The 24163-nt window shown below is 34.6% G+C and overlaps 1 protein-coding gene across 3 annotated transcripts in view; it reads left to right on the forward strand.

The window, feature by feature from the left end:
* LOC136833787 (uncharacterized) overlaps positions 1 to 24163 on the forward strand; it is an 821801-nt gene that overhangs the window by 238046 nt on the left and 559592 nt on the right. For 2 of the 3 annotated variants that reach the window (XM_067096044.1, XM_067096042.1), the window contains exon 2: positions 8661 to 8950. In XM_067096044.1, the coding sequence (XP_066952145.1) occupies positions 8673 to 8950 (278 nt within the window). In that variant the 5' untranslated portion in view covers positions 8661 to 8672. Of the gene's footprint in view, positions 1 to 1549; positions 1753 to 8660; positions 8951 to 24163 lie in introns of those variants that run through there. The other variant, XM_067096043.1, reaches the window with a different exon arrangement.

A 24163-nucleotide genomic window follows, 5' to 3' on the forward strand; every position in this document is an offset into this window, starting at 1 on the left:
TGGACCGTGGTTGGCCGCATTGGAAGCATTTACCTTTTACATTTTATAACTCATGCCTGGTAAGAGTACATGAATTGGCAATGTTTAATGCAAGTTGGAGAAAAAGATTGATACTGACATACATTGTTTGCATTGCGCTTGTAAACTAAGGAGGATTGAACGCGTAAGAAATGTGGCAAAAAAATTAGAAAATGGTACAGGTCTTTGTAAGCAAGAAGATGAATCAAATGGTTTTTGGATGGATTGCTTATTATGTGGAGAGAAAGGGGAACGATAGCTTGGTGAAAAGTGTAAATTGTTTGTGATGAAGGGTACAGTAGGTGGCGAAGAAAACTAGAAATGTTCAGTGGACAGCAAGGTCGAAGTATTGAAGGGATAGTGTGAGTTGTAGATAGAGGTGAATGATATTTTGTGTGTAGAGGGTCGCTGCGGGTATGCGAGGCGTTTGTTATGAAAGCTTTCTTCTGATGGGGTTTATCTTTAATTCACTAGTTAAATGATGATTGCGTTATTGACTAGTCTTGTCTCTAGCCTATTTTCAATTTTAAATTGATATCAACAGTTGTAAACAATTCTGATACCTTCATTTTGCAGTAATCTCATGTACAAGCCAGTCGTGTGAATAACTTTCAAACATTTACTGCAATGCTGGTAATTCTTAAATGCCTCTCTTGACAAAAAAAAATAAATAAATAAATAAATAAAAAATAAAATAAAAACTCTGGCTTTGCTTGAAGAGTAAAAATCCCAGAAGTGAAAACAAAGCACATTCTGTTCGGGTTTGTGTTGCAACTAGGATCTCCATACCTCCCAAAAGGATGGTAAGAAACGAGAGTGTGGAGACTTACCGTCCCTAACTTCGGACCAAGAGCCAGTTGGAAAGTGGTGAGGGAGACAGGCAGCGGCTTGGGTGACGATAATTCTAAGCGTGATTTTATTACCCACAAGCATCCCTAGGCTATTGTTATGACAGTGAAGTATTTGGGTACACATTGCGTTTATCATAAAGCGATATCTTGATCTTTGTCAAGAGAGCATCAGCATTTAGTCTAATATTAATCTTTTTGGTTAAAATATATAGGAAAAATTAAAGGCATAGAAAATTAAAGAATGGGTACTCGGTAATTTTTTTTATAAGAGGAAAGAGGAATAAATTTTTCGTCTCTTGAACTTATAAATGAAAGGTAGTACGGGCGTGCCGTTGTGCAAGTGAACGCACTTATGTGTGGAGTGAATCCACATCCAATGTTTTTGGAAATAAAGGAAAAAGACGATCTGCAAGCTAAATTAAACAATAAATAATTACAGTTGGTAGGCAGAGTTGATGGTAAAGGTCAGTATTTGCATCATATTTGTGACCAAATGGTTAATTTATTGAGCATTTGATACTTTTACCAAAAAAGTTTCATTTATTCCTGTGTATTTGCCATTACCAACCAAGCAGCACGAGATCGCCTACGAATGACTACAGAGGAACTCCGTGAATAGCTTGTTCCATCATTAGCAGTTTCTCTAGGAAACCAACCCAGTCCTTACTTGACTTCACACCTGCGGACATTCATCTGAATCTTTTGCCCGCTGACAGCGGTGTTGAAGTGATCGCCGGCGGCATTGTGAAGTGTATTTCGTGTGCTGATTTTCGTACATAATATTAAGTACTACTCTGCATTGTGCAGTATTTATTTGGGAAGTGCGTTCTATCCAAAGTATTCTCATTTTCAACGCAAAAATTGATCAGTTACGTGAGCCCAGGTAAAGTATATAATCAGCTGCTTAGCTTTCAGGTCAGGTATTTAGTGTACAAACATACTTAAATAGCAGAAAACAATTTTTTTTATGTCACAAGGCAGTAGTGAAACAAAATAAAACCTTGAATTATTATGTATTTTATGATAAAAGTGATTTGGAAAAATAATTTTGATTGATGAAAATCCATACAAAGAAAAATAGAAAATGTTATAGTGTGAACTGTAATTTCAGTAAAAAAAAAAAATTTAACTATTAAAATCAAATGAAAACCTGAAAGGTATGTATGTGGCCTCTCCGTTGTTACCGTATTTGTATGGAATGATAAAAAAATCGCAGAACAAATATTCTTGCTCAGCCAGTTCTTAGCTCCGTTGGTTCGTCTTCGTAAAGTTTTGCAAAATCTAGTTGATATCGTTAACCCATTGGTTGGTACAGGTTTTTATGCTAATACTAAGAACAATGCAGACTATATAAATCAAGTAAAGTATGTACAGATTAATAATGCATCTAGACTTGTGACTTTGGATGTGGTCTCATTATTTACAAAGGTACCTATCGATAATTTCTTAGAATTTAATTTGAAAACTTAGAGACCGGACACTAGGATATGCTATTTTCCAAGAATACTTTATTAGGACTGATTAAAGTGTGTGTAAAAAAAAAAAGTTTGAACTAAGTGAAACTGTACACTTAAAATTTTGGTACGGTTAGGGTAACCCCTATCTCCAGTTTTAAGCAAGTTGTAGATGAAGTTTTTTGACAGCAAAATCATTCCACGCAATTTAATATGAATTAGGGGTGTTGTTAGCATAATAATTATTTGAACAGGGGTCTAAAATGTAAAGTAATACTTTTGTTAAATTAAACTGAACTGGTTCCATCAATAACATTCACAGTGGAAATGGAGAAAAAAAAATAGTCTACCCTTTATTGGACCGCCTAATACGCAGCAGTAGTACTTGCTTTAAATGCAATCAATTTTCAGAAAGCAGTTTTCGCAACCATGTTTTAAAAGCATTACGTATATATAGCCCAAAGTACACTGATAGATATTAAGAATTCATGCAACAAATTTAGTTAAATGTAAATATAATTTTGCAACAAAGCAGAGTAGAAATGGATGTATATTACAGCAGAGGTGAGGTAATTCAAGAAATTTACCGACATAATGAGAAATTTGCCGTCTTTTGTTTGTTTTTACGTTTATGCTCGTAGCTAAGTCTGGTAACAAACATGGCGAAAGTTCCGCGGCATACGGGAGATGAAAGCAAATATATAAACAAAAGACGTAAAATTTCCAGTACCTCGATAAATTTTGCAAATTATCCCACCTGTACAACATTTTTTATATATAACCCTTTTCTACATTCTTCCGTCAAGGAATAATGTTAATAGTCGATATCTTCGTACGGCCGTCATCTATACATTTACCGCTTATGTTAGAATATGAATATTAGTCTTGTATAAATTATCCATTGATTTCAGAAGTAATATGTAAATTGTATTGATTTTAAGGACAACACTGAACGCCCTCCTTGGCTTTTGCTGTTGTTGGTATGATTTGGGTTCTGTTACCCTCACCAATCTTACTTCAGTCCCTACTTCCCATACTTCTGCTGCCTTGGCCCCGAGACATTACCAGGAGACCAAGGGGTTACTGAAAGGTCGTCTCTTGACATTCCAGGAGAGTCTTCCCTCTATGCCTCTCTGGAATATTTGTCCTCGGCCAAAAGTTCCTGGCCTGCACTGGTCTAGGTGGAACCCATCACTTTGGCTTTTCATTCCTTCTCTGTACTGCTTTGCTTTTCACCTAACTAAAGTTATTTGCAATGTCCCTTTGGCCCCTAGCTGCACAAACTTTTTAAACTTTTACTTAACCTCCATTCCTGTTTCCTTTCTTCTGACTTGTTATCCAGCCACTCCAACTCCCTCTTTTCACTGTCTTCAAGTGCAAAATGGCTGAGTGCCCTTGTGCTTGGCTTCATGGCCAAATTTTCATAAATCATCATCTTCATCATTAGTGTTCCTCCTCTTCATCCTGTCCCGTTGCTAGGTAACCAATTGGTTCTTAGCCACGTAAAATAAATCTAATCCTTCGGGCCAGCCCTAGGAGAGCTGTTATTCAGCTCAGTGGTCTGGTTAAACTAAGGTATACTTTTTTTTCTTCTTCTTCTCTTTCTTCCCCTCTTCCTCATTGCCAGGCTGGCAGGAGTGTAGGGAGAAAGGCCTGGAGGGCTGCCTTCTGTAGTAAGTTAAGAAGTCTTCTTGCAGTTGTGTTTTTCTGTTGGGAGTGACAGTGAACCCAGTTCCCATCTGTGAGGCGGGTTATTGTGGGCAGTGCAGGTGGGTCAGTGCAGGAGTTTGCTTGTAACTAAGGCTTGTAGTACGGTACGGTAAGGAATGTTTTAACGAACTTTGTACCTGGCTAAAATATCGTACCGTAATTTCGTACCATACCCTCAATTATTTTTCCGTACTATACAGTGCGGTAAAAATAACGTACTGTATTTGTTGGTCTTGGATTCATAGGAATCAAATTTATTTTAAACCTTTTTCTTTCAATGATACTTTTTATTTTTTGACAAATTACGCTCAAAAATAAAAATTATCACTGAAAGAGAAATAGGTTTTTAAAAATTAAACTGGATTCCTATGAATCCAAAAAAGGTGGGAAAATTTTTTCTCCTATAAGAACAAGTTACAGGATTTTATGCGGCCCAGCATTATCTATAAATTTGAATGCCCAAGATGTCTTGGTACTTATGTTGGTTAGAGTAAAAGACTGCTCCAAGTCCGCTATTACTTAGCCACTCAGTTATCGTACAGTTCCCTAGTTATAACATTTTTCGATTCTGCAGTGCTACATCTCAAAAACTTTTCGATTTTTAAATACCTTTGAGTCATTATATATAAAGCACCTGTCCCCTAATTTGAATAGTAACACTTAAGCGGTTTCTTTTTCTCTCGCTTAAGGTGTTGTCTGGGCATTGACGTTTCTTCAGGCCATTCTTCCCTCTTGCGTTGTATTGAAAGGTAGTTTAGCTTTCTTAACAAAATTGGTGAATTTTAATTTTTTAATAAAATTTACACCTTTTATGTTAAATTTGTTATAAAATATTTTTACGGTCGGTATAATAATTATTTTAATTTTAGTTTTAACTGCTGTTTATAATTTATTGCAGACTGATGATGTGCATAGGATTGCACGAAACGTTTCTAAATAAAGAACCTTGAAGACTTCTTGTCTTATGGATCTCTAATATATATATATATATATATATATATATATATATATATATATATATATATATATATATATATATATATATATATATATATATATATATATATATATATATATTATATATATATATATATATATATATATATATATATATATATATATATATATATATATATATATATATATATATATACATATATATATATATATATATATATTATATATATATATATATATATATATATATATATATATATATATATATATATATATATATATATATATATATATATATATATATATATATATATATATATATATATATAATATATATATATATATGTATATATGCAACAGAAGAATTCCGTGGAAAGCGAGTCGAATAAAGGAATAGTAGACCAGTACTTGAGGAAACATTCTTTATTGCGACTAGTTTCGAGGTTCTAACATACCCCATCATCAGGCATCTAAAAATAAATAAATAAATACAATGAAAGAAAAAAAAACTAAAATAAAATTAAACAAATTAGAACTAACCACCAAGAATTAAAATTGAACAGTACCGTTCAACCTATAAAAGCAGGAGTCAAGAGAGGAATACATGGCAAATACAAGCATAGTTACAGGAGATAGACACAGAATTAAAAACAAAGCAACTCAACTGCCCGCCATTATTAAACAGTGATGGTTTTCCTCTGATGGAATATAATGTTGCAGTTGTGGTTAGCTCCATCACTAGAACGACTGGCTAATATAGAAAAAGAATCTATACTCGGAGGATGGTCATGCTGATGGCAGTGCTCACGAATGGCACTAAATGCTTGTTTGTTAAGTGGCCTGTTTGTTCTAATTGATCGGCCTAGGTGTTCAAAGGCACGGACCCGAAACTGGCGCTTTGATTTACCAATATAAGTTGCATTACAGCAACTGCATGTATGCTTTATAGACTACAGATGACTGTAGGTCTTTGGGCACCGTGCCTTTGGACTTGAAAAACTTTTGTATTACGTTTTTAGGCCTGAATATGACTCTGAGACTAACTTGACGGTAAAATTCCAATAGTAATTTAGATAAACTGTTTCTTAAGGAAAACTGCTTTTACCATGCAGGGCAAGGAAAAAATAAATAGTAGCTTTGTTTACTATCACTTTTGGGGAACGTGGACTTATTAGTTTTTGGAGTTGTTTACCAATGTATAAATAAATGTGAATCAATAAAAGAGCATCTTTGAATCCAAGAAAATAAAATTATGAAAAAAAATGCCCTAGTCACTAAGTTTTCACTAAGTTCCTCTTAAAATTAATAGGTATAAAAGATGAAAATTTGGTTGAGAGTTGGTGAAAATTGGTTTTCTATACACCTTTGTTTGAAACTCACCATCTTTACGGCTTACGAGAACATCCAGAAAGGCCAGCTTTCCATCAGTCTCTGTTTCTGACGTAAATGTGATATTTTCATGCCTCGAGTTTACATACTCTAGAAACAAAGGAATGTGCGTGGGAGATTTGAAAATTAAAAAAAGTGTCATCTACACAGCGTCTATACAGAAGTGGTGTGAAAGACAGGACATTCGTTTAACCATCTAACCTTATGATATGCAAGAAAGGCATTAGCTAACGTTGAACCCAGTGGATTTCCCATGTCAACCCCATCATCCTCCTGCTTATAAACCTTTTCATTGAAGATGAAGAAACAATCGGTTGCTGCTAGAGATAAAAGTTTATGAAGTTGAGGTTTTGTAAAATTTTGAATTTTATCAATCACTAAATTAATGCAAATGTTATGGTTTATATGTATATATATATATATATATATATATATATATATATATATATATATATATATATATATATATATATATATATATAAAAATTGAAAAGCATGCATTAATGGCTATTTTCGTACTCATAGATAGATTATAGAGATGACAGGACATTAGACTAAATAAACGTGAAAAAATGGTCCATAATAGTGTAATGATAAAACGTTTATAGAATGTGAGAAATTTTAATTGTCGTACGTCGTCTCACTACTATGGTAAATAAGTAACCCCAAACGTAGCTAAATCAGGCCCTCTATACCCTATTGGACACCAACCCTTCACCTTCATGCTTGCTTCTTCGGTTACACTGCAGGTGGTTTGATCAAAAGCCCTTCCAACACGCACAAACCACCTTAGGTTTAGAACCCTAGCTTAAAGGATGAATTGAATGAATCAACTTGAGTGGAGCACCAAAACCTGTACCGCTTTGGTTGAGCACAATTGCTGACACCCAGAAACGCATTCGTAACGTTTAGAAAGATTACTGTTTGTACCGAGTGACGATCGATTTAGGGCTTTGGGAGTTTGTAACGCTCCTTCCATAACCAGTAAATAATTCGTTTGTCAACAACTTGTGTTTATATTCTGCCATTCAAAAGCGCCCCAGCAATTCATTTTGTTTGTTTAGTGGAACTACATCGTTTCGTCTTTGTGAGAAATGAACGTACTACGTGCTTACACATTTTGATAATGAAAAGGAAAGCATTGTATATCAAGTATATATCGAGTACGACTTTCACTTCTTATTTTTTCGTGACCCTATTGTCATCTGGAATATTAGATACGATAATGGATCTCTTTATTTGTGTGCTTAATAATATATCTAAAAAGAATTCCGTCAGATATTTTTATGCTTGCATTCATTATTTTTCGGTAAAGGGAAGATGAGCCATTTTGCTTCTTTTGTTAGATACCAGCACGCGCTCTTACTGGTGCTAGCAGCCCATAAAAATGAAAAGCTGCTAGTACAGCAATAAGACTTGTGCTAAAGTGCAGATAATCCGCGAACTTTCATTTTATTTACAATTCTTTTTTTTTATTTTTTTTCTCTCTTCATGAGGTGAGTTGAGTGAGAAATTAGTTTACCATTAGGTTTTAGAGTAAAATTTTCAGCTAGTCTTGATTTATGAGGCATTGTGTAACAACCTCCCGTTATAACCAGATTAAAATAACCAGTCCCAGAAGAAAAAAAAATACCGTCGTAGGTTGCAGTGATTGTCAGCGTACTATCAAGGGCGGCATAACATTGACCCCATTAACTGAAGAGATATTTTGGCTTCTCGTTGGCGTTTAGAATTCTTTTCTTTTGAAACAAAAAACGGGTTAAATACCGCTGTGAATTGAGAATAATTCATTTTTTTTTAAGGAAAAGTGAGGATAATTTAGTAAAATCTGTGATGATTAACGCTTACAAAACATAGGTGTAATTGAATGTTACAGTGATACCAAAAGAACAGCATGGCCTATGTTTTCTTATACAGTTTTGTCTGTTCCAACTGTTATAATGATTGCTGAACTTTAGCCGTCATGACTTGTGGTTTTGGCACCTTGGAAATTGTTGTGGCTACCAAGATTTCGTCTCTCTTCATCCCCCATGACCCCTCTACCCGTCTTCCACTGTCTTTCGCTTTGATTTTATGGAATTCAGATTTGCAAACAATACCAACAGTATTGATTCAGTCTAATAGCTCTGCATTTTATTTCACATACTTGTAAATCCATGGCTATACTTTAAACACTGAATACGTTTCACTGTTATTTAGGTTCATTGCCTTTTACATCGCCTTGTGGCCTGTGAATTGTCAGCCTTTTCTCCTAACTAACGTCTCTATTTCTTTTGAGCAGGATGGTTGTGTGATGGCGGCGGCCCTGGTGCCAGAAGTGAAAGTTATCCCTGAGGACGATGGGGATGATATTAATGCCACCTATGGGGACCCTTCGAGTTTAGCGGGCAGCTCTCTTTTAGGAGCCACTGGAGGTACCCATGGTTCACTCTTGGCCCCTCCACCTCGTTTCCAGCCAGAAGATGAAGACGACGACCAGGGGTGGTTGGATCTTACTGATAGCACCACTTATCTTGAGTGCCCGGATCTCCTCCACACCTACACCTCCCTCAGGCCACGCCTCTCATACAGGTAAGGAAAGTGTACATTTTCAAAAACTCTTTGCTGGTTAAGTGATCAGTCGGTGCCATGTGGGTTCGTGGGAAATGTGACCAGTAGGTGGAAGGTTATGTTATGGTGAATGTCACCAGCAGATTCCAGGAAAAGGTATTCTAAAGATCGGGATGTAACGAAATGTTCCTGTTAGAAAAGTTCAGGACTCTGTGTAGTATGATTCAATTATATCTATTTTTGTTTCTATGAAAATTATCATTCTTCTCTGCTGTATTTTATATTTTATTATCAGCGATGTGCACGTGGCTTAAATCAAGCAGACTTCTTGGTGGAGATTGTTATTAACACCCATTGTATTGGCCTTGTTAACACCAGCATTTCAGTTCTCGAAAATAATAATTTTCCTTTTTAAAAGAGTTGTATTTGAAATTTTTGCTGTTATATTGAATATCACAGATGGCGATTTATTAATATGGAGGGCTTCCAAGAATAGATGCGGATGACGGTGAAAAGTTGGTGTGTTGTGTAACAGGGGAAAATCTGTAAATGGTTACATTTTATTATTGAAAGCAAACTTTAACAATCCAGCTGGTCAGAGTTAGGATTCCGCAGTACTAATTAGAGTTCTTTTCCTAGGAAATAACCATTTGAAGTAGATTTGACAGTGTTGATAAGTGAATATTAATTGATAGGCATTTTTATAGCCATAGGCGTAGCGTTTTTGAATGTATTAGTTTTAAAATACAAAAGGCATACAAAACTACTAAAAATATATTTTCAATAAGTTTCTGGTTTTCGTGGAATACAGTTTTTTAAAATTTCAATCAAATCTGTATAATAACTAGTTAACGTTTATTGCAGTGGCAAAATAGGCATTAAAAGTTTTTCATTGAAAAAAAAAAAAACACGCCCATATGGCATTATTTTTTTCTCAGTGAATTTAGTTTATACCTGTCAGAATCGAAGAAATTAACTTATTTTTTGGTTTTATTAAGTGATTGTTGATTGTTAATGTCCAAGGAAGCAGTAAATCACTGACTGAAAAATTCAAGTCCGTCTTATAGGTTATAGACACGTATAGGAGCTCCGCTATGGGCTGCATAAAAATTCAGAATGATGTTTATAAATTATAAAGACAGATGAGTTGTCGATAGTCAGTCTTGAGGGAGTGATCAGCAACGTGAACATTAACACAAAAATGGTTTCAGTGAATTGACAATTTACCAATAGCATGAATAGTCCATATTTGACATTTGAGCCGGTTACCCGTAAAAGTTTCGTTTTCTTTTTAGTTAAACGTTCGTTTTCTTTAATTTACTATTGTTCCCCCCCCGTTGCTTTTTATGAGTAACTTGTCTAAGAAAATACGTTTTTGACGGGATATGTATCGCAGATTCGATAATAGTAATTTTCTCCCCAACTGTGATTGCTAGATTTTTTCGCTAATTTGGCCGTTTCGCATTTGTTGTAGACTTAGTCGTTATATGACTTTTTATCATTTCGCTATTTAACAAACTTATATATTTGCTACCTGATAAACCTAGCGTATCAGAACTTGTCTTACAGAGTAAACATGGTTAAAAAACGAATATGAGCAGTGTTATAAACTTTATTTTACTATATTAGTATTTGGTCTGATAAATATGCCGATTCTTGCATAGAAGATAATGTTTCAGCATTTGATACTTGTTTCAGCCTGTAATCACAATTTATGATAAATGGAGGGATATCATGCATATAGTGGAATCATTTGCTGCCATTTGGCCCGTTACACTCTCATGTCACTAACAAATAGGCCTATATCGTTCTCTTCCACCACGTATGATAACTGATTTATAACAATGTCGCTGCGAATTTCTTGTTTATGTGTCATGCTCTCAAAAGTCTAATGGCCGTTTACTCAAGGAATTTATAGTTTTCAGGGCATGCTTATCTCGTTTCTCACTTCCACCTCGCTATCCCTGTGGTCTTTCATCTTCTGTAGAGTACGCTGTAAAAGAAAGAAAAAAAAATTAGGAAATGAAGTCTGTGAAGTATGTCGCTGAAGGTAGCCTTATTATTGATGTGGTCATGCAGCTCTCTCTCTCTCTCTCTCTCTCTCTCTCTCTCTCTCTCTCTCTCTCTCTCTCTCTCTCGTTGCTAGGTAACCAATTGGTTCTTAGCCACGTAAAATAAATCTGATCCTTCGGGCCAGCCCTAGAGAGCTGTTAATCAGCTCAGAGGTCTGTTAAACTAAGGCTACTACTTAACCTTTTTTTAACTCTCTCTCTCTCTCTCTCTCTCTCTCTCCCTCTCTCTCTCTCTCTCTCTCTCTGTTCAGTAAACTGAAAATGCAACATTACTGGATCCCAACCTTTCATTAGATTTATTAAGTGGTTTAACAAGTCACTGAGTAGATTGTTGCCGTTATTGGCTGTTATTTCTAGGAAGATTTCTTCGTGCTTCCGTTTAGCACCCGGCATATTACCTCTTGTCTGTGGGAATTTATTGGGGTCCTCATTTAATGCAGATAAACATACCCATTGGTTTATTTATTTTCATTCTTAATTCATATAAACCACCGATTACCTCTTAGGTCTCATTCAAACTTATTGATGGTTAAAGCGGTGGGATTTTGCGAAAGTCTTGCTTCCACCCCCCTTTACTCCCTGGAATGATAATCGTGTTTAAACAATTAATCATTCTTTTTCGCTAATGAATAATACTCGTAATGGGTTGATTAATAATTAGATTGCTCTTTAATCTTTTGTAACATTTCAAGTACCCCGAAATCGAGTTCTGTGCCGTTAGTGACGTGTGGCTGAAATAATTATTATTGGTCCTTTTCATTTTTTCCAATCTAGTCTAGCGCATGACATGAGAGGAACGCAGGATCTAGAATGCCTCCCAAATAGGCTGTAAAGTGTTGTCTTGAAGGAAAAAAGGCTTTGTCAGGAATAGGGGCCCAGCTGGTTTCGTAGATAGGCTTATTACTTTTCTGTGCTTGTCTTGGTGAATCCATCTTATGCATTAGCATCAGTTGAAAAAAGCAAATACATAGATAATTTCTTTTCTTTTTGTCTTTTTTTTTAGTGTTCCCTTTCATCACTTAATAGGCGCCTGTGAAAGACTATGGCCTTAATAAGTGATTTGCTTAGTTTTATTTTGGGGAAGGAGTAGTTTTGATGTTCTCTCCGATTATTTCATATTCATCATTATTAATTTAATGGGAGAATCGCCACTGGCACAGTGCAATTAAGGTTTAACCTAGACATCTCGATTGGCAAGCAGATATTTTAGGACATGCAGAGGTTAAATGGGGTAAATCCTAAAGTCCCAAAAAATCATGACGTTTTTTATTGAAAGAAAATGGCGCCCATAGATTTCTAACTTTTTCTCGGTGTTTACTAAAGGTTAAAAATTATGTTGACTTGCAAGTTGATTGATTCTTAAGTTTAAAACGTAGAATCGATTTCACAAAATTTTTACCGTTAAACTAACCAACACTATATAGTTTATTGACGATAGGAGATTACAGATTTTCGGCAAGGAATATGACAAGGCAAATTACAAAAAACTCCATCGTCAATATCCATTTACCTTATCAAGTCATCTTGCAGATTTTTTCACCTTTACATAACAAAAATCAGCTATCTAAATTATTAGTTCAGGAGTTATCATTGTTTTTTGTGAAACTGTTACCCCAATATATATATATTTTTTTTTGTTACCCTTAGGAACTATAATATTGAGAGAAATAAATACGCAAAAACTTAATCCATCTACAATTTTGCACTCGCCGCCTTCATAATGTGAAAAGTTTGGTTAGTCTACAACAGTGGTTATTTGACCAGCCGCTGTATGCTAAAGCATGTGAAATGGTTCTTGCTACTGATTCCTGTGCTTTCACTACCACAAATCTCCATTCAACTCTCTTCCTGTTTCAGTTGACTTCCACGTAGGTCAGGGTCTTCCAAAACTTATCGTGTCTAGAGGAACCTAACTAACACTTGCTATTCTTCTCGAGATGGTACGAAGGACAGGTTCGTGCCATCTCCTCCTCCCCTTCATCATCATCTCAGTTACATAGGGAACACCCATAATTTCCTTTGGTATCAATGTTCACTCTCTCCCAGCTTCTGACTCCTTATATATTTTAAAACTTTATTCTCGCTTTGATGAAACCTTTTAGATATTGTTTCTTAACAATAATGATCATTATAAACGTTGGTGTTTTTCTTATGCCCATGATATATGAGAATTGTTAAGTGAATTCCGGTGCTATTTTGCCTTTAAAGATGTAGGCTTCATATTCAGACAATATGGCTCCCTCGTCAGTTTTTGTATATAGCAACTAAAATGTCACCGTAAATATAGTAAAATTATTTATCGTGTAAATTATTTAAGAATTGGTTGTGGAATAACTGTTAAATTCAGAAAGATTTATGGCAATTAATTTTGTTAGCAGGGTAATGTAGATAATTATGTTATAACACAGCAATGAAATTTTATGGTCTCATTTTGATAAGGTACATATCGCAGCGTTACACGTACCTGCTCATTAATTGCACTTAACAGCACCATAAAAACTAAAATATGGCCGATCGTAATGCCGGTAACAGAAATAAATATGCGTAGTATTTCATGGCGTCCCTTTTAACGATATTTTTTCTTCTAGGTACCGTGAATGTGAGGCACCTTATTTGCAACAGTAGGATTTAACCACGTAATTTTTTGAACCTTTTTAAAAAGGCATTAATGACGTTCGAAATATGCTGTATTTTCTGTTGCGTCTTGTTAGTAAAGATTAATTCGTATACAGGTAATTAGCTATAATTGTACTTTTAACGTCGATGTAATGGTATTTTTATTTTGTCAACTTCAAGGGGAGGTTGATATAAATTGTCTCTTAGTACATGTATGGAGTGGTATTACGAATAATCCTCAAGAACTGAGTGTAAGATAAGAGTATATAATGATACTTAGAGGGTATGACGTGTTCATTGTAATTTATTACGGATTATGTAATGTTTGATACATAGGAAGTGCCTCTCGACCTTTCTTTTTTTCATGTATAACCTTTTTGCTGTGTTGTTTATGAGTAGGAGATTGCCTATTTCAGTGGAAGACAGTTTCCCTCAGATATTTTACCCTGCTATTATGTGCAAACTTGCGTGTTAAATATGTGTTTTTATAATACCTTGAAGATATGTCTGTAATTATAAAAAGCCTCCTTTCAAGAAGCTGCGGATGTTGGGCTGGAAGGGTAGTAGTAGTAATATACCAGGCTTTTTGGCATTTCGTATCTTTCACTATTAATACACACCAGTAGGTAGTAAAATTTCATTATTTTCGCTGGTATATCTATCTATCTATCTATCTATCTATCTATCTATCTATCTATATATAAAATATATATACACACACCAATTATTTTTCTTCATTGATTCGTATGTTTTCCTGGAAGGGGTCACGCCAGGAATCGCTGTCCTTCCGCTTTTAGCCAATATCTAGAGATGGGTTGCAAGCTTCATATATATATATATATATATATATATATATATATATATATATATATATATATATATATATATAATAATAATAAATAATAGTAATAATAATAATAATAAAGGCTTTATTTCGCATAAAATACACCTGGAGTGAATTCTATACCTAGAGTTAACCTACAAAATACTAAAGTAGATAAAAAAATTACAGGATTAATACATACGTTTAACAATATCAAGCATCAAAGATATCCATATCCCAAAAAAAATTATCCCTTGTCACAGTATAGTAAGGTTTTTTACAATTTTGCTACCTGATGCCTTCATTCTACCTAACCAGCTCACCACTGCTTTGCGTCGTATCTCAATAAATGTTGGTATACCAAGCTGAACGCAAAAATGGGAAATGCTAGATCGAGATGTTAAGTTAAACAACCTTCTGATACTATTATTAAAACACACTCTTAACTTGGCAAGGTTTAACATCTTTACTTTTAAAACAAGGTCATATTATAAGGACGTGCAAAAACTCTTGAAAAGAAGGCATTATCATCATCTGTGCATTCTGAGAAGTTTTGCATTAGCAAATGCTGCTCTAATGCAAACTCCTACACAAGTTTTTGATTGTAATATTGTTATTAGAGGTAATATATAATACTTAATTTGTTACAAATTCAATTGAAATACCATTAATGTTAATATGATTCTGTGGCAGTTCATTGTTCTTGCGATTGCTGAAAACCATACGTTTAATCTTTTGAGCATTTACATTTAGTTCCACATAAGTTTTGTATTTAGAGCACTCATCAGCCAGGCACTGCAAACCACTCGGCGATGTACAAAACACAACAATATCATCAGCATGAATTATACTGTTGTTAATCTCACTACTCAGGACGCAGCCAGTTTTGTGACTTTTCCGATAAACCATCCATATATAATAAGCTGAAAAGGTGGGATGATAACACAGAGCCCTGTTTACTATTATATAAGTAACACTAAATTCTTCCGATATATCCGTGCCCCATTTTATTATTAATCTTTTGGGTCGATACCAGTATTGTAAAATGCTGACAATATAATCTGGAAAACCTCTCTTTAGCATTATTTCAAATAAATGTTTATGACAACATCTTGTCAAATCCTTCGACGTGTCCATAAAACAAGAATATACATATGTGTGCTGCGTCTATTGTATTCAATAGTCGCATTTTTCAGAATAGTTATGGCCATGTCAGTTCCATATTTTGCCTTACATGCAGACTGATGATCTGAGGTAACTGAGAAAGCTGGTACATATATCAAAAAAAACTGCTTTAATACCTTTGACAAAACGAAACGAAATTGGTCTATAATTACTTAAACTGCTGATGTCACCATTTTACCCTCAATAATAAGAACGTCATAACTCATACAACTCTTCAAAGGAGAAATGATGACCAAAACAACAATTAAAACTAAATTCAAGAAAATGCACAACATAACCAACCTTGGGCAGCATAAAGATAAAAAGTCAACCCATCAAAATAGGACTGCTATTTGCATTTATTTCTTTAATTAATTGCCTTTTACATCATCAACTGTGGCCAGCAGTATACCTGGTTGGATAGGAGTCGGATGCTCATCATTAAATATCACTTTATAGTGGCTGCTCCAAAAGTCAGATGGCATTGACTTCCGGAGGCATTATCCAATACATTCAGGTAAATCTTATATTTGATATTTTTCTTATTAATTTCCTTCCAAAAATTGTTTATTTCCCTTTTAATTTATTCAAATCATCCTATTTACAAGGTTTTCAGTTTGTTCTTTAAGTATTTTAAAGCCACTTTATATGAGATATATATATATATATATATATATATATATATATATATATCCATATATATATATATATATGATTATTATCACTTTGGGTGATCCATTTACCACATTACCACACAGGTAAACGACGCCCGACGTCAGTCCTGTCCAAAGGACTTTTTTCCAAGCCAGCCGAAACCGGTCAACCTGAAGAGCGAGCCACCTGTGGTCTTAGGATTCTTATATATATATATATATATATTATATATATATATAATATATATATATATATATATATATAGTATATATATTATGCTACTTTGGCTTGTCATCTACGAAAAACTCTGAGGTGCTAGTACTAAACATGGCGGAGCTCAATGGCACTCCGTGTTTAACTCCCTCCTCGCATCAAAGATATCGTTTATTAATAGAGGTCAGCTACACGGTGTAGAAATGGGTGTAGAACAATTTGATCCCCGAGGACTATACTAACATGGCGTCCCAAGCTTTCGCCATATTTAGGACTAACTACATTATCAAAGCCAAAGTACCATCAAATATATAAATTTTCGCAATTATTGGAACATTTTTCAAATTTGAAGTATTAATGAACAAAATTTCTTTTAATATCCGTTCATTATACAAAATAACGAGTTCCGGGGAATTATAAATAAGTTCTTAGTCCTTCAAACTGCCGTCTGGTTGTTTTTAGCAACCTAAATTTTTTCTTAATCTTGGTACCGCTTGATATATATTTACTTTAGTGTGTATATTTATCTTGATATATGAAAGGTTATATATATATATGTCTATATATATATATATTTATGTAGTGTATAATTGTGAATTTGCATATATATATATATGTTGGCGTTCTATTTATTTATATATATATATATATATATATATATTTAAATATATATTCGTTCTGTTTTCAGTGAAAGATGGTTTTTTTTTTCTTTAACTTACAAAGCACAATTTTTCCAGGTACTGGCTCTCAAAGACATACGGTAATTCATTAGAGTCCGATGCACTGTACTGAGAAGGTAACCATTAAAATTGTTTTATCTATATATATATATATATATATATATATATATATATATATATTATATATATCTATTAAACTATTTTTATATTAATATATTATATTTTATTATATATAAAAATATATGATAAATGTATATATAATGTATATACAAACATTGCACATTATAAATACAAATATATATATATATCGTATTATATATATATTATCTATATATATATCGTATATAATGAGCACATATATGTATATATACATATTTTCTACATACATACATATATGTATATATTATATACAATATATATAAATACACATTGTATATACACATATATACGACTTTCATTCTCAGCTGAAGAAGCTCCTGACGGCGCTTCGTATGCTTGGGGATTAAAATGATTGTATACTTCTCTTGTAATCAAATTGTTAACGACATGACGGGGAATTAGCATGTGACATAAAGTATTGCAACCTTTGTCACTTTTTTTAGTTAATTCTCTCTGACGTTAAGGACAGGAGTTCTCGCAAAGTTTAAGAGATTTCAGTGTATCTTTTGCAATACACCAATAATTGCACTCCAGAAAAAATATCTTACTTTATTCACAGTTTATAAGAACGTAACTGTCCTTCACAGTTTTCTAAATGAAGAAGAGTAGCACAATATAAGACTTTTAACAATACCCCTTTTTTGCTGTTGAAGGTATTGGTTCCATGGCCTGGAGATACTACATTAACGAGCTATGGTAATAGCTTATAGCCATAAACTAATTATGGCCCCAGCTGTTCCCCCATCCCCGTATTGATGAAGGCTGTTTGCCAGGTGTGTAATTATGAACACCTTCCGTGATTACCCTTCACTACCAGCCATGTGTCATCATAATAAAAGCCTCGTTTGGTCATCTCTTTGCGGGGTATCATCTCAGCCCCAGGTGATGGTGCTGATTAGATGACAGAGATACGCTCGACATATTGGTTCATTCATGAATTTCAGTACTTTCGTTTTCTGCTGTAATAGAGAGGAGGGTTTTATCTTTGTAGTAATTGTTTATACAATTAATTATGAGAGCAAGAACTGAGTTTTTAAATTTGCATAACATTCTTATTGTTCATCGTCGTCTTCGCCTCCACTGCCGCATGACGCAAAGGACCCCTCTGAAATTTGGCCTCTCATATCTTTCCTCACTTTATCTTAGACAAATCTGAACTCCCCTGCAGCCTCTCCTCTAGTAGCTCTCACCCAGGTAGGTCTGGATCTTGTCAGATATCCTGTTGCTTAGTTGAAGTAGTAGCATTTTTAATTATTTTGGACACAGCCTGTCTTTGCTTCTGATTAGTGATGTGTAGAATACGTTTGTTATATCCTGCATCCGGAAAGTAGGTTTTATTACGAAGCAAATTTGTTAATAGTCTTAGAAAAGTACGGCCAATGTTAGTTGTGTGAAAAATGTAAACTTCATTAAACATTAGGTTTTTCAAGTATAAAGATGTTATAATCACGGAAGAAATCATAACACAAAAAATTTCCATATTATATGATACTACGTAATTAGGACTAAGACAGAACAGAACCAGTTATCTATCACAAGGTTGCGCAGGTAAAGCAGAAAGACTATTAAACAATATGCTCAGAAGTTTCTTCAGCGCAAACGAGTTTTCTGTACAGCCTATAATCAAGGCCACTGAAAATTGATCAATCTTTCGGTGGTCTCGGTTTAATACTGTATGAGCCGCGGCCCATGAAACTTTAACCACGGCCCGGTGGTGGCCTGTCCTATATCGTTGCCAGACGCACGATTATGGCTAACTTTAACCTTTAAAAAAAAAAAATTAGTGAGGCTAGAGGGCTGCAATTTGGTATGTTTGATGATTGGAGGGTGGATGATCAACATACCAATTTGCAGCCCTCTAGCCTCAGTGGTTTTTAAGATCTGAGGGCGGACAGAAAAAGTGCAGACGGACAAACAAAGCCGGCACAATGGTTTTCTTTTACAGAAAACTAAAAAGGAGTTATGAGAGTGAGCATGTCGCTGAGACTTGCAATCCTAAAGGTACCCTGTCCAGAAAGTAAATAAGGGAAAGGGTGGCCTCACCAGAGTAACGAGCCGAGATATTCAAGACACTCACTCTCTCCTTGAGCTCAACAGGGACAGAGATTTCACCTCCAGCAGATCCGAGTTTGAAATTATTTCTGTCATCTTCGCCGCACAAGTTCGGTAACGTTCATTTCTTGATGCGTTCTTACATGGCTCATTAGTGTTGTTTGCCATGCCAGATACCTTTTCTATTTATCTTGGTGTTTTCTTTCAATTCTTTGAGTCATTTTTGCTCCGTTTCTGCTATATCATTCCACTGGTTATCCTTAAGCTGTCTTATTTTTTGTTTATTAATTTTTTTTGGTACTTTACTGCAGATGAAGAATTTGTCCCCCCACAATTTAACTGATCTGTTTAGTTATTTTTCTAAACTTTATATATCTACCATATATTTAGTTATTTTTCTAAACTTTATATATCTACCATGTTTATTTTTAAACAATATAAAGATTATTTATTTATTTAGTAGATTTTACTGTCACTGTCTTTAAGATTTCCTTTGTCCTGTGTGTATGTGTACGTGTGTGAAGAGGTAGCTGTTACAGATTTAGCTCTGATGACGTGGTAAACTAAAGATGAGACACTTAAATATAACAGCGATATTGCAGACAGAGAGGAATAATTATATATCAAGCCTTCATAACTATATAAAATTTTACGAGGGGTGGATTTACCAGTCGTAACTCTGAAGTCCTCCGAGTTAGGAGGCGGTAACAGCAGCAGTGTATTTTGTGTTAATACTCCACCGAATGAAAAGTAATCGAAAGGTAAAGAGGCTTTTGTAATTAAGGAAAACATTAGAAGAACGAACGCTTTATAGTCCAGGGCGGAAATGCGAGTCTGAATGGGATTAAGTATTGGAAATTCTCTCGAATCTACACTTCTGATTTTCAAGCACTACTAAAATTGGCGCCGATATTATGGAAAAGAATACCCAGTGTACGGTACCAGTATCAGCTTCTATCAGTAAGGCTTTCGTACGGAATTATCTGGCAGCAACAGATTGAATACGAGCCACTTGTGTTGTTCCCGAAACCTTGTGCTCTTAAATTATTCATCTTATTGTTATCCATGGAAAATACAATTAAAATTTTTCTTCTGCATAACAGGACATTTTTGTGGCATTAAAAGATTAATTTTAACTATTGATTCTTTTAGATTTGCTGCCTTACTTTGTGCTGTCTTAAGAATTAGTATCCGATATTGAAGAGTTTTTTACATGGATTTTTGCGACGTAAGTTAATTTCATTTATTGATTCTTTTAGGTTTGCTGCCTCACAGTACAATGGCTTCAGCAGAATTAAGTCCGGTATTAAAAGAACTTTTTTCATTAAAGGACACCATGTTTAAAATTTTTTTGTTATTTTAACCATTGATTCTTTCTGGGTAACTAGCTCATTGCACATTATCCTTAACAAGAATAGCATTCGGTATTTTAAGATTTTTTTTTTTTACATCACAGGACAGGGCATCTTGCGATGTTGAGAGTTAAGTTTAACAGTTGATTCTTCTCTCTCTCTCTCTCTCTCTCTCTCTCTCTCTCTCTCTCGTACTTAGTCTCATGTGAAGTCCCGGAGTAGTGTGTGAAGCCTCTGTTGCTAAAATCAGTCAGGTTATATTCTAAGATTAATATTTCGTTTTTATCGCCATTTTTCTAGGATTTCTAAGTCCTTCTTTTGAATATGCTAAACTTGAACACAGACCCATGGATATTGATCCATGTCTGTTGACTTGTCGCACAAAGTTTCCCTAAACAATTGTGGGCGAAGTCCCACATCTGCTGCTTTGAAAAACACAAATAAGAACGTGGCATAGTTATAGTAACTAGAGCGGACCAACACTGAAACTTGAAATTCTGGTTTTCTTGTCAGTACAAATGCTCAGTGGCTGTTAGTTTTAGACATAGCTCGTCTGCCGACCCAGTTGTAAGGGCAAGTAGGGACCTCACACTAAAAATTCGATTTTTTCCTGTTGGCGTTTTCCACTTGGTCACGACAGAGCGCGGAAACGTTTTTTTAGTGGTGCCCCAAATTGTCATTCTTACAACTCTGGTAACCGATCTTCTGAGTCATTCAGTCAACACCACCATCGATGCCACAGCGATAAGTGGAAAATGCAGTGGCTTGAAAAACTGTGGGGATGTCTTTATGTGGCCTAAACCAAGTAAAACATTGGGTTTTGACTGCTGGATCTCGAGTGAGAACGAATTTTCATATTAATTATTTGCCTGGAATTATCTATATTTTCAGAATAATCAGATACAGAAAGTTGCTGAATTCATTAATTTTAGATATTTAAAATTATCACCGACATCTTTAATGTATTAAACATTACTTTTATTTTGGGAAGAGTTGAATTTTGTGTAAATTTCTTCGTGGTGTTTAATACAACAAAGCTTTGTGGAGTTACCAACGCCAGATTTTTCCCCTGTAAAACCTGTCAGTTGGATCTTATCGAACGTTTTGAATCACCGGTAGCTTCTTGGGTAAATGTTCACATTTATTTTTGCAGTTTTTAAAGCGGAATCTTATCTTTTATATATTGTTACTTCTTTTAGGATATATCAACATTCCATTGATAATTCTGGAATGTGTAACTTGCTAGCAATAAAATGGCGACTTTATTACAGGTTCATCCAACTAAGCTGATGTAAAATCATTATATCCAATGTTATTATATTATCTACAGTGCCACTTGTTTTTACCATAGTTTTTGAGCTGAAATATTTGAAAGTTTTTTCTTTCTATTCTTATATATGAAATAATTTGTGCCACTGAGGGTGTACCCAAGTGATTGCTTTTGTAAGGAACTAGTGTTTTTAACGTGGGTTATTTGGTATTCCTTCCCACTACCTGTCGTGTATGTAAGCAGCATTACTCAAAACCTTATGGATGGCGTTTTATTAGAATATCCAAAGAACGACCTTTAGTCCAGTATTGACTTTGTCAGAAATGGTAGAGAGTTTAAAAGGTGGATTGGAACCGGAATATTCACTATTTATTTTTACCTTTAAAAGCCTGGTGTGTAATATTGACAAATTCTTTAAATTGAAGCTCTTTAGCGTTAAAAATTCTATGAAATTTTATTGAAACTGCAAACATAAACTAGAAATCTTTCAAGCATGGATTTTTTTTGTAGCTCAGATTCGGGAAATTGTACTTGACAGAGTTTCGAAGCTGTAGGATCAGTAGATGGCCGGAGTCGGGGTGGTTTTAGGGGTGGCGTTTGAGATTGGTGTATATATGAGTGTTAGTTGCTTGTTCATTTTCATAATGTAAACAGGCTAGGTTTCATGCTTTTGCTTTAGATAATTAAACTGAAAGACATGGGGACCGCTATTATTACGGAAGAAGTCAGCTTCATGGTGATGAATATTATCACAAATATCAAGGTAGAGGATTTCAGTGTATGGTGCAAGGAGTGCAGTGCCCCATAGCGATGAATCCATTATTCAAAGTAAGGGAATTTGTGTCATGACTGTTCATACACATTTTACTGCAAATTTTCTTCCGCCGAGGTTTTGTGATTTCAGAAAAAAAATTTATTTTTATTTATTTGATGAACATGAATAATCTTTGTAAGTACATTAGCCGAAACTTTCTGTTGCTGTTTATAATTTTTTCGACGCTTTCTGGTTACTTTCTAACTTTGTGTGTGTGTGTGAGAGAGAGAGAGAGAGAGAGAGAGAGAGAGAGAGAGAGAGAATTTGATCGTTAATGTGTTCACATTCCCCTTGTCCTGTATTCATTGGAAACACATGGGAAAAATCTAAGCATGGTGTTATTCTATATATATCTGAAAATTACGTTAATGCCAACACAAAACACATTCAGATCGTTTGTATTATTGCCCTAACAAATTGAAATGGATTTCCGTTGTGTATCAAATGTGATTGCTTGAATTTACGAAGACACAGATTGACCGTGGGAATCTTTGTGCTGGGAACCCTAAGATGTAGAAATTAATCCGAATCGGTTGATGTTTTGTAAAGGCTATTTTCATTTCCTGTATTTGAGGATTGCTGTTAAAAAATTACATATCAAAACCACTGACTTAAGATGATTGCTTTGCTTTGTAGACCACGAAATGGTATTGGCCTCGTTGTGGTTCCTCAGAAAGTTATTCTTTTTTCAAATGTGTCAGAAATGTTCATGATTTTTAAGATTAACAGTGAGTACATTTTGTTTAGTATTGCACTGAATGCATGCGCAATGAGTATTATTTCATGTATAAAATCGACAGTTTAATTGCCTAGTCGTTGATATTGATCTAATGAAGTGCTGATTATTTTTTTTACCAGTGGAAAAGATTACCCATTAGATGACTGTGAAAAAATTTTATGTTATTTTTAAACGTGTTTGGTTAAACGTCCAACCGCTACTGATGACTGTGGTAAAACGTAGCAGATGTTGGATTGAATATGGTAAGAGAAGTGTATTGTGTAAATATTTTTGAAAACGAAATTTTATTACATTTTTCAAATCAGGTTTGCAATGAGCCAGATGTCATTAGATTAGTGATTTACATCTGGATCAGTATCAAACCTGACGTACAGCTGTTGTTTCGAAGAATCTTTGTGGACATAACAGGTAATGGGACAAGGACGAGTCCATTTAAATTTGTTTTATGTTCTTCATCCGAGTCCAGTAGGAGATCAGATAGTGTAAATATATTCAGAACATCGTAAAGATTCACTGTTGGGAAATTAATTGTGAGTACTAAGCAATGTACTCCAAGGAAGAGAAGTTGAGTGTGACGAAACCCTTCGGGAGGGAAACTGCACTTGAATGGCAGGTGATCCTCTCTT

Source organism: Macrobrachium rosenbergii, chromosome 52, assembly GCF_040412425.1.
Source record: "Macrobrachium rosenbergii isolate ZJJX-2024 chromosome 52, ASM4041242v1, whole genome shotgun sequence".
Lineage (NCBI taxonomy): Eukaryota > Metazoa > Arthropoda > Malacostraca > Decapoda > Palaemonidae > Macrobrachium > Macrobrachium rosenbergii.